This window comes from Anabrus simplex, chromosome 1 (genome assembly GCF_040414725.1).
Source record: "Anabrus simplex isolate iqAnaSimp1 chromosome 1, ASM4041472v1, whole genome shotgun sequence".
Lineage (NCBI taxonomy): Eukaryota > Metazoa > Arthropoda > Insecta > Orthoptera > Tettigoniidae > Anabrus > Anabrus simplex.
The window spans coordinates 482,765,988-482,778,317 of NC_090265.1; the positions used below are offsets into that span (position 1 = coordinate 482,765,988).

General features: G+C 36.6%; 1 protein-coding gene across 3 annotated transcripts in view; it reads left to right on the forward strand.

Annotated features, from left to right (window-relative positions):
• The first annotated feature begins 442 nt into the window (after positions 1-442).
• Positions 443-12,330, forward strand: part of LOC136867442 (serine-rich adhesin for platelets) — a 55,923-nt gene continuing 44,035 nt past the window's right edge. The window contains exons 1-2 of one of the 3 annotated variants that reach the window (XM_067144665.2): positions 443-714; positions 997-1,291. In XM_067144665.2, coding sequence (XP_067000766.2) covers positions 1,016-1,291 — 276 coding nt within the window. In that variant the 5' untranslated portion in view covers positions 443-714; positions 997-1,015. Of the gene's footprint in view, positions 715-752; positions 871-996; positions 1,292-12,330 lie in introns of those variants that run through there. The other 2 variants (XM_067144651.2, XM_067144658.2) reach the window with 2 other exon arrangements.

The following is a 12,330-nucleotide window of genomic DNA, read 5'->3' on the forward strand; positions in this document are numbered from 1 at the left end:
AAGGTTATATACACCGAAAGCTCATCTGCTAAAAACTGACCGGCTGGTGGACTACTGGTATGTCTAGTTTATGCGATCTCTAGACATTTACGTGAAGGAAAGTATTATGAGTTAGTCTGCAATATACCGCCAAACTAAACATTATTTATTTTCAATGCACAGTCTAAACCTCTCCGAAACTGATGCCATCGGTGACAAGATTTATTGGTGGAGACGATTACTATATATTTTTTAATGTGTATCACCGTCATTTAGGCCTAATTTGGTATTAAAAGGAAGTCCAATCCTTTTATATTATAGCAAAGTCTCTACTGTATTTGATTATAGCGTCATCAACGTAAGTAGTATAATAGCAATTTTTAATTACTTTCGAGTATTGGCGGCACTGTCCTGCAGTAAAAACAGATGACAGTAATACATTTCATGGTAGTAATTTCGTCATTTCCGTAAACAATTTTGTATTGTGTATGAATATATTTTGAATGAAATAATAATTCTCGTTAGCAATTATGTCACATAAGTGATTTATTGTGTTTGAAGAGTTAATAAATATATAAACGCGATGTGACTTTTGCAATGTGGTTTTAAAATTTGAGAGGACATTTCGAGGTTACGTTCTACCTCTGTCAAAATCATATGGTATATTATCATATTTTTAGTATTCTAAAATGCGAGTGTGCGCATATGAGCTATTGTTTTAGGTAATTTTCAAGGGTAAATATATCTTATATAAAACTGACCGAATCATACTTGTTTGCTTACTATTATATTTGTTTGTTTTCCAGTCAGTTTGGGATATTGCATATTCCTATTTATTAACTTGGATTATCTTATATTATTTATTATATTTTGCTAAAGTATGGCATACAGGTATCTAATGTTTCATTGTTTAGTGTGCTTTATATAACTTAAGTAGTTACAAAGCTTATTCAACACATAACCATGATCTTTGTTAAATCTAATTAATGCAAGTGTTTCTTTTCTTTTTTTCTGTAGAAATCTGTTTGTTAGTATCATGGAGAATTCATTGGTAAAAAAGATATGTCCTCTACCAGTGGAGCTCTCTGAGATTAAAAAGAACATCCTTTGTACAGAAGAAGGTTGTAATCGGATGTTTCTTAATTCGTCTAATCTAGATATGCATTTATTGAAACATCATAAGAAGGCAAATAAGCAGTTTATAAGATTGAATAACAGCCAGATGCGTTATCAGTATCACTGTCCAATTGAGAAATGTTCTTACAACATGAACTCTGAACGTTTCTTCAAGAACATGAAGTACTTAAAGCAGGTATTTCCAAACTTAATTTCATCATTATAATGCTGTATTTGTTGTATGATAAAAGAATTTTATCACCAGACATGTATTTTAGCATCTTTCACAAACAATGCTCCATATTTTGATTGAGAATGTTGAAAATGTATCTAAAATACTAAAATGACAGACACTGTAATATTTTAAAATTGTTCCCACTAGACCAGTTATAAACTAAAACTGGTTTAATGACAAAGAGATAGCCTACACTTCTTCCTTAATTGGAAGTTGTTTGTGAATACATGTCCATTGATCATATGTACAGATACCCTATCTCCTATTATTCCTTTCATTCTCAAAAGGATTTAGTGGTTTGATTCGTCGATGATTTTCTTCCAGATACCTCTATTTGCAGTGCCATAGTTTTACCCCTTAAAACAACAGTCACCACCACTTTTCTCTCTTTTGTTGCCATAGGCCTATATAGTAATACGTGTAGACTTTGTCTGGTGTAACTAAGAATCTTGAATGGTACAACACATTGGAGGACAGCCCTTGAAAACTTTTTATAATGCTAGGCTGGGTAGCTCAGGCAGGGGAGTACCAGTCTTCTGAGCTCAAGTTGACAGGTTCGATTCCAGCTCAGTCCAGTTGTATTTGAAAATGCTCAAATAAATTAGCCTTGTGCTGGTATATTTACTGGCATACCGGTATTTAAGAACTACTGCAAGACAAATTTCTGGTACCTTGGCATCTCTAAAACTGTAAAACCAGTGATATTTTTGTTTCCTCGTATGATAAACTTGCTAATGGGTTAATGGTTGCCCCAAGACCAAAGTATCTTAATATTTGCTTTTGATTTTAGTTGGGTAGACCTAGTCAATCAGTCATCAATAATCTCCATTTAGGACTGTCGCCCCGTTGGCAAATTCCCTATCAGTTGACATAGCCTTTTCTTAAATGTTTTCAAAGAACTTGGAAATTCATCGAACATTTCCCTTGATAAATTATTCCAATCCCTTACTCCTCATCCTATAAAAGAATATTTTCCCCGGTTGGTCCTCTTGAAGTGGTGATAGTGGTGGTGATGATTATTGTTTTAAGAGGAAGCACAACTAGGCAACCATTCTCTATGTAACACTAATCAGAGAGAAAAAATGGAAGGGAACCAACACGTCAAGAAATGAAGATATATTGGCCAAAGAAAGACAAGGGCCATGAAGGGCATGAAAATGAAAGACTTCTTAGCCCTCATAACCTAATAGTGTCAGGGTCAGAAAAGAATAAGAGTTGACCAAGGGAGGTCAGATAGGATAGATGAAATTGAGGAGCCTGACACAAGTAAGTGGAAGCAAAGCCAGCTCTCAGCTAAGGACCCCATGATTGCCAACCCACGCTCCTAAGTAAAGAGCCCCTGGGGCTGCTTTTAGTCACCTCTTTCGACAGGCAGAGGATACCGTTGGTGTTATTCTACTGCCCTCACCCACAGGGGGAACATTCTGTCCTCTTGAATTCCAACTTTATCTTCTTATTCTGATCTTTCCTACTTTTAAAAGCTCCACTCAAGCATATTTGTCTACTAATGTCATTCTACGTCACCTCTTCACTGACATCTCGGAACATACCACTTAATTAACTTAGCTACTGTATTAATCATGGAATCATCAATATAGACAATCATGAAATTTATATCATATGACATACCGCTTAGTCGAGTATCTCATCGCCTTATTCTGAAGTCTTCCCAGCCCAAAGTTTGCAATATTTTTGTAATTTTACTCATTTGTCGGAAGTCACCAAGAACAAATTGTTTTGCTTTCCTTTAGATCTTTTCCAGTTCTCTTATCAAGTAGTCTTCTGTGGGTTCCATACACTGGTAGCATACTCTAATTGCGGTCTTACCATAGATTTTTATGCCGTCTGCTTTACATCCTTACTACAACCCCTAAATGGGATAATCACGTGTAGAAATGCAGATCAGTATTGATTGATTGATTGATTGATTGATTGATTGATTGATTGATTGATTGATTGATTGATTGATCCTGTTTATCATCATACTATTGTCTGCTGTCCATCTCACATTTCCTAGGTCTTTTTGTAGTCACTCACAATTCTGTATCTTATTTACTACTCTATACAGTGTAACATCATCTGCAAATTGCATTACCTGTGATTTCAGTTCTTCACTGATATAATTTATATATATAAGAAAACCTAAAGGTCCAATAATAATGCCCTGTGGGACCCCCCTCGTAATCATTACAAGATCACCTACCCTAATTCTCTGAGTTGTTTTCTAGAAATTTAGCCACCTATTCAACCATTTTCTTGTTTGGTCCAATAGCCCTTGTTTTTGTCAGTAATCTCCCATGATCTATGCTATCAAAAGCCTTGGATAGGTCAATAGCAATACAGTCCATTTGACTTCCTGAAGTTGAGCCTCACTGGAATAACCTTTCCCTAAACCCAAACTGCTTTCTGTCAAACCAGTTAATAATTTTGCAAATGTTTCTTATATAATCAGAAAGAATGCTTTCCCAGAGCTTACAAACAACAGATGTCAATCTGACTGGCCTGTAATTATCCACTTTATGTTTATCACCTTTTCCCTTGTACAATGGGGCTACTATTGCAACTCTCCGTCCATTTGGTTTTGCTTCTTCATGCAAACAGTAATCGTATAAGTATTTCAGTTATGGAACTATATGCCAAACCATTGACTTTAATATATCCCCAAAAATTGTATCAATCCCAGCTGCTTTTCTAGCTTTCAACTTTTGTATCTTTTTGTAAATATCTTTATTATCATAGGTACAATTCAGTAATTCACCAGTATTAGTCCCTCCTCTGTCTGGACTTTATTCTTATATCCAAGTATCTTTAGATACTGCTGACTGAATACTTCTGCCTCATGCATACACTCCCCTTCTTCATTAATGATCCCTGGAATATCCTACCTGCAACCTGTATATGCCTTAAAGTATCTATACCTGCCATTGCTCCCTAAAATTCATATGGTTGCAAATTGCCATCATGTTATCCTTAGCTGACTGTTTTGCTAAATTTCAGTTTCCTGGTAAGTAGGCCTACCCTCAATCTCTTACTCCTGCAACCATTCCTGCCTCTATTTCTCTTTAAACTGCATCACCTCCTTAATCTCTTTATTTCCCTGTCTTACCATTTAGGTACATACTTGTTTTCACGCTCCTCAACAGTTGCTTTGAACCCACCCCATGGGCTGTGTACATTTTTATTTACCATTTTCCATTAAGCATAATTGCTTTCATTTAAAAATTAAGGCCATGGCTACTTCCTTCACACTCTTAGCCCTTTCTTATTCCATCGTTGCCATAAGACCTATCTGTGTCGATGCAACGTAAAGCCAATTGTAAAATAAAAATTCTCCCCTGCTCTCTCATCAGCCGTATGGAATTGCCTAATAGTCCTACTTTTATAACATACCTTTCTATGACATTTGTTTTTAATGATGACATAAACAGCTTCTTGATCACTTATACCTTCTCTCACTTCAGTTTCTTTGTAGGGCTCATCTGGTTTTATCAGCACCACATCTAGAATATATTTCCCTTTAGTTGGTTCCATCATTTTCATATTCAGCTCTTTCCCATATTAACTTATTCATTATTTGTTTGTCATGCTTTCTGTCGTTCACGTTCTCTTCCCACTTAACATTTGGTAAATTGAGATTGCCATCTACAATAATGTTCGTGTCTGTGTTGTTCCCCACATAGCTGATTATCTTATCAAACAATTCTGCATCAGTATCAGTGCCAGTCTTGCCAGGTCTGTATACCCCAAAAGCATCAGGTTGCCTATTATCTTTAGAGGGAAGTTTTACACCTAGAATGTCCTGTTTCTCATCCTTGACATTTCATTGCTTACACCAGTATGAATATTCCCCCCTCCTGCCATTTCTAGCCTGTCTACGGTAAACACTGTTGTTCCAGGAGAAAATTACTGCATCCAAAATATCACTTCTCAGCCATAATTCAGTTCCTATTATACTATCTGGTAAATATATATATCTGTGGGGGCGTGCAGCTGTGAGTTTGCATTCGGAAGACAGTGAGTTAGAACCCATCTGTTGGTAGCCCTGAAAATGTTTTCTGTGGTTTCCCATTTTCACACCAGGCAAATGCTGGGGCTGTACCTTAATTTTTTTTTGCTATTTGCTTTACGTCACACCGACACAGATAGGTCTTATGGTGACGATGAGACAGGAACGGCCTAGGAATGGGAAGGAAGCGGCCATGGCCTTCAGACAGCCGCAGCATTTGCCTGGTGTGAAAATGGGGAAACCACGGAAAACCATCTTCAGGGCTGCCGACAGTGGGATTCGAATCCAGTATCTCCCGGATGCGAACTCACAGCTGCGCGCCCCTAACCACACTGCCAACTCGCCCGGTGTGTACCTTAATTAAGGCCATGGCTGCTTCCTTCCCACTCCTAGCCCTTGCCTATACCATCGTCGCCGTAAGACCTATCTGTGTTGGTGCGACGTAAAGCAACTTGAAAAAAAACAAAAAAACAAACCAAACCTTCTTCCATGCTGCCATAACCAGATCTCACACATCCCCGACTATGTTTGTACCAATTCTTACTTGCCCTACATTGTTAGTGCCAACTATACTTTACCCTCCTCCTTCCCTTCTATTTTTACTCACTATCTGCCTTAACCTAATTCCTAGATAACACTCTACCCTTTCCTCCACACTTTCCTCAGATGTCTAACAATTGAGTCACCCATGGCTAGAACGTCAACCCCACACTTCTCATTAGAGCCCCTCCGCTCCTGGTCCCTCTTAATTTTCCTGATGCCTGCAGAACCTACTTCCTCCTCCCTTCTCCTCCTTTCACTACGCTGTTCCATCTACCTCTTCCTATCCTCTATTGTGCATTTCCCTTTCCTCTTGCCTTTCACCTCCTCTGTAACACTTCCCCGATCTCCATCTTTCATCTGCTGATCTACCTGCGGTGACTCATACTGAGTCCTCACTGATACTTCTCCTGGGCCCACTCGCTGAGAAATACCCGTAGCTCTCATTTCCCTTCCCCTTAAAACATTAGCCCACCTGCCTTCCACAACTTCTCCCCTTCCTTCCCCCTTTCTTTTGCCTACTTACCGTATTCTGTACATTGTTTGAGGGAGACCTGCCTTCATTCCTGTCCTCCTTTACAAGCCTAATTCCGTACCTGAGAGGCAGAAGGGCGTATGTCCATTTTTTGTGATTTTGAGTTACGGCCATTTTTGTGTTCGGTATAATCAATCGCATCTATGGAATAAAGGCAGTTATCCTGTTGCCATTCCCTGTAGATTTAGAGTGTGGCATAAAGGCAGTAGTCCAGAGTGCCTTTAGGACAGAAAAGGCGCATGCGGGACATCTGCCTTTTGCAGAAAACGTTTTAGTGCTGCAAGGTAGCATGTGGGACATCCGCCTTTTTTTCTTCTTAAATAATATATCCGTGGGAAGAAAGAGTCAATGGATATTCGCCTTATGCCTACATTATTGGAGGATGATAATGATGTTTGCTTATTATTGTGAACATTATTATTGTTTCCTGTGTTACGGGAATATAAGAGACCTGCCTTATTGCATGCAAATTTGCGTGAAAGCAGCAACAGTGAAATATTGTAATCTACAAGAAGGTAAAAGTTTAGTAAGATTTTGGTATTTGAACGTACACAAAATGAATAGTTTTTCAAGAGGGAAGATGATATTGCAACTTGCTCTGAAGCAAGTATGTGAATTGAGAGGTAAGTATGTTTCTTACTGAGGAGTTCCGTATTAGCATACATTTTGTTACTAATTATGCTTTGTGAAGTTACGCCCTAATCACCAAAGTTAAAATTGAAATAATAAATAAAGAGGTTCAATCTATTCAATACCAAAGAATAAGAAATGCAGTGATTACATTCTTATTTAATAATAAATAGAAGTGGTACCGGTTTTGACCCTAGTCCAGGTCATCATCAGCCGATTAAAACATGAAAAACAATGCATAGGAAAAAGAAAATAAAAGATCAAGTTCACTCTGGATCAGTAGAAGAGGCGATATAAAAAATGACAGGGGTAGACACTGTAAAATTCAGAAGAAGTAAAATGTAAGTCACTTAAAAGAAACAGTGCGTAATTTTCTGAACGGCAGTATGGCACACACAGTGTTAGGCAAAGTCTTATAATGTTTATGAAAAGCGGAGAATGGTTGAATGAGCTAGCTTGTATACACTGTTAGGCACAAAGTCATAACGCAATTGAACACATATGAAGATCCATAGTCGTGCTGAAGCTGAAGATGAGTAGATCAATTGAAGTATAGAAAGAAGTAATACTAACTTCAACTTATTGAAATTAGATCCCATTAACATATGCTCTATTATTAGTAATTTCTTAATCATCATTATTATTACTATTTTAGTGTTATTTATCAGCATTAAACTTAGCTCCTAAACTTCCACTACAAATATCGCATATTGCTAGAGTCTAGTTCTTGGGACCAGAAACGTCAGATAATAGGAACCTCGGTGAAGGAAGTTCCAAGAAATAAACACAGAACTCTTTAAAGATATGGGTAGTTCTACAGAGAGAAGAAAGATGACAAAACTCTACACACGGAAAATAAAACATGAAATAATTCTTGTGTGTAAAATTATGTTTTCTAATATGCTGTGTGTCACTGACAAGTTTGTCAGGGTTTGTGAATACAAAAATATGAAGGGGGTAGGTACATGTGATCGAAGAGGGTAATCTACGCCGACCAATAAAATACCAGAAACGGTGATGCAAAGTGTAAAATCTCATATTTTGAAATACCCACAATATGAGAGTCATTATTGCAGACAAAGGACAGAAAGGAAGTATCTTGGGCCTCATCTTAACATTTCAATGATGTATAGAACATACATCAGAGAATTCAAGGAAAATAACATCCCTGAAGAAAATGTAGCCAAAGAATAGTTGTATAGAAAAATTTTCAACGAAGATTTCAATCTCTCTTTCCATTACCCTAACAAAGACACTTGCAGCGACTGTGATTGGTTCCAAAAGTAATTGAAAGGTGTTGAAAAAGGAGGAGAAGCAGAAAATTGTAAACTAATTGGAAAATCACCATACTAAAGCTGATGGCAGGTACAGCTTTAAGAAGAAAGACAAAGAGGAATCAAAAATAGATACAGGAAAGAGAACAGTCACAATGGACCTTCAGAAATGTCTTCCTACACCCTACCTATCAAACTGTCATTTTATTTGCGCTAGCTCTGGGCACAGAATTTGACAATCCATGGCGTCACTTCAAATGATGGTTACTGTATGCTGTGGGATGAAACAATTGCAGGGAGAGGAGGTATGAAATAGCGTCTTGTTTACTGAAGTGGATTCAGTGTCATTTGTCAGATCAAACTCAGGTGTTAACAGTGCGGTCCAATAATTGTGCTGGTCAGAACAGAAAAATTCAAATTTCTCTCATGTACAACTGGCTTCTGACACAGTTCCCACAACTTCAAGAGATCAACCATAAATTTCTTCTGAAAGGCCGCACACATATGGAAGTGGACAGCATTCATTCAACCATTGAAAGGAAAAGGTCAAAACTCACCAACTTGAAGATTGCTGTGCCATGTGTTTGAGTTCAGTTGATCAGAACATGCCACATAAAAAAGTCTCTGGTAGTCCAATGAAATGCAATGTAGCAATTTCAAAAATTTCATAACTTTAACTGAAAAATCTGGATTCCCTGTTGCAAATCGCAAGAAATCCACTACTGGTGAAATCTTTCTAATCTCAAAAGTTGTATGGCTTTAAGTTTCAGCTGACAAACCTGTAATTAATGCCTATAGACATCCTTCAATGATGCCTGTTTTGAAGAAACTGATATCAGAAGACATCATAGAAATGCTCTCCTGTTACCAAAGGAAATTCCAACCGTATGAAACAGACCCAAACCCATTAGTTCAGCAAAATACATGGACATAAAAACGTTAACTCAGTGGATTCCATGGCAGTACAGTGCAGTGATCTCCCTTGTGAATAATAATAATAATAATAATAATAATAATAATAATAATAAATAAGAAGAAGAAGAATATCCTACTGATGTGTGATACTTCTACAGACATACATTGAAATTCTCTGGAAAACATTTCATTTGGGAAAAAGTAATTAGTTACAATAATAATCATAAGCTACACAGAACTTCAGTGACAAAAATAATGTAAAAAAAAAAAAAAAAAAGTGAAAATTTTTCGTAATGTGATAATTATTATAAAGTTTTGTGTTTGCTATATTATGTTTTTTCTTGTTCATTTAGGCTACAGAACAGATATAAATTGATATTAAAACAGCTCTTTACCTATTAACTTACTTTTACAGCATTCAGAAGTTTAATAAGGAATTAAGAAAAAAGGCATATGTCCATTTTTGCAGTTTTCCCAAGACAATTTAGATTGGAATTTATGAATATGTATTTATTTAACTCCTACATAAATGTATGATTTGCAGAATAAATATATAAAACATTTACAATTCTATCGCATTTTTATAATGAGCAATTGGCATAAATGTGCAGCCAGTTACTGTTTTTAGCTTATATTGTAAAATTAACAAACTGGACACAAGCCCTTCTGCTTCTCAGGTATGGAATTATCTCCCTCAAACTTGCTCTCTCTTCCCTCATCTTCCTTAATTCCCACTCAGACACACAGTCCTTATACCTGCCTCCCTCAGCCATTCTTTTATCTCTCTACTAACTTTTGATTTTAGTGGTAAATATTACAAACTATAGTGATTTTATGATAAATATTGGTCTAAAAACAGTCCTTGTATTTCAGAAGAAAAGAACATTGGATACAAGTGATTATTAGACTGTATTTTTGTAAATGAAGTTGTAGAATATAATTTTTTAAACTCATTACCAGTACAGTAAATGATTTAATAAGATGAAGTTAGGTGAGCTTTTCTCTTTACTGTATTATTTGTTATTGAAATAAGATTTTTCATAGAGAAAACAAAACTGTATGTAACGCGCTTGGAAAAAAAAATCTGGTTCTTCTAGGCAAGAACATCCAAGAATTGGGGGTATTGGAGAACTGTATAATTAGTCACAATAATTAAATATATAATAAAACTAGCTGATGTACCCGTGCTTTGCCACGGAATTCTACATTGTATACAGAATTCTAGGTTAGGTAGTGTACATGTTGTGAGCAAGACTGTATTAAATTGCATAACTCTTAACTTTACCGTAGAAACGCGATGGGGAAGTCACCAAACGTCTTTTCTTATATGAAGACTGGGTTAGGGAATTTTCATTGCAATGGCAGGTCCGCTTGGCTACTATCAGTCACAGTCAGGTTGGAGAGTTTTAATTAAAATGGCAGACACTCAATCTCCACCTGCCTTTTTACATCCTCAGAAAGATTGTCGTAGTGGTTTTCCTAACTGAAATAAACATACGTCATTACAATGACGTCGGTAGGAATGGCGAGATTAAAAGCAATGCTTCCATATGAAATACTTGATCAAATGGAAAACCAACATTTTCTCACTTTTAGCGAACAGCTCAAAGTTCCAGAGCTGGAATGACCAAACCGCAGACAGCCATGATCCGTGAATACTCTTCATCTTTTTTTTCGGCGGGACCGGGGGGGATTGATAGGGGAGAGTCCCAGGGCAAAAACTATGCCCTTTTACTAATCTGTTTCCTAGGAGTACCCCATGAGTCGCAACATCTCAATCCACTACACTGGCGGCGGAAAAATCTGACTTGGAGGCAAATTAATTTAGAATTCAATAAAAGTGAAGAGGAAGAGGCTTTTCTTAAGAAACTGCTCTTTTCAGGGTTGAATTTTGAGTTATTTAGCGAATTGTGGTGCTATAATTTGGAATAGGCCTAAATTGTAATTCTAGACCAGGTACTACTACTACTACTACTACTACTACTACTACTACTACTACTACTACTACTACTACTATTACTACTACTACTACTGAGTGAGCCTCTGCCTTAAGTGTGTGCACTGCTCATTCAAAACAGCGCATCAGAGTAGGAATCGAATAGCTGGAATACTATGATGAATCAGTGTGTTACGTATCGGCAGTATCAGAAAATGTATGAACCAGGCGAATGGCATGCTAAAGGAGAAAGTTTTCTAACTCCCCAGCTATTTCCCACCAATATTCAGTCATGCTGTTATACTCTGTACACAGCAGTAATCCCATCTATCAGAGTTGAGTGGCAGCATAAGAGACAAAGAACATCACATCAAACAATGATCAATGTAATGTTGTTGTTGATCTATTTTAAGAGCTTTCGATATTGTAGTCCTTCACATTTAGTTTTCTTCCAACTCTGAAATACCACACTTATCATAGTCGGTACGGTAAAACTGAACAAAACATAAATGATTGGAAATTGTATTCTCTATAACTTTTGTTATGTAGTACTTTATGATAGGACCAGTAACATAGGTATTTAAAAATTAAATTTTAGGTGCCTTCCCCTAAACTGCAATTTCATCCAGGGTGAATAAAATTGTTTATATCTTGGACTGTAGTTTTTTATTCCCCGACTCTATATACTGATTTTCATTAAATTCTGTTAATCCATTTTCTCGTGGCTCGGCGTTGATATGGACTTGGCAACAAAAATACAAATTGATGAATATCTGTGTTATCATAGCCGGTATGGTAAAAATGTATAATCGTCGCCATAAGACATATCTGTGTCGGTGCGACGTAAAGCAAATAGCAAAAAAAAAAAAAAAAAAATGTATAAGATATAGCTGATTGGAAATGTAATTCTATATAACATTTATTATGTAGTATTTATCAATAGGACCACTAATAATACAAATATATGAGGAATTAAATTTTAGACCTTCCCTTAAATTACCATTTCTCTCAGCATGAATAAAATGATTTATGGCATAGGTTGTAGGTTGTACGTACAGACGGACAGAAATTACGGAAAAGTAAAAAGTGCATATCCTTGTTACTGTGGACATGACCGATACAGAAATACCATGCTTTATCAAAATCTGAGCAATCTACAGACAA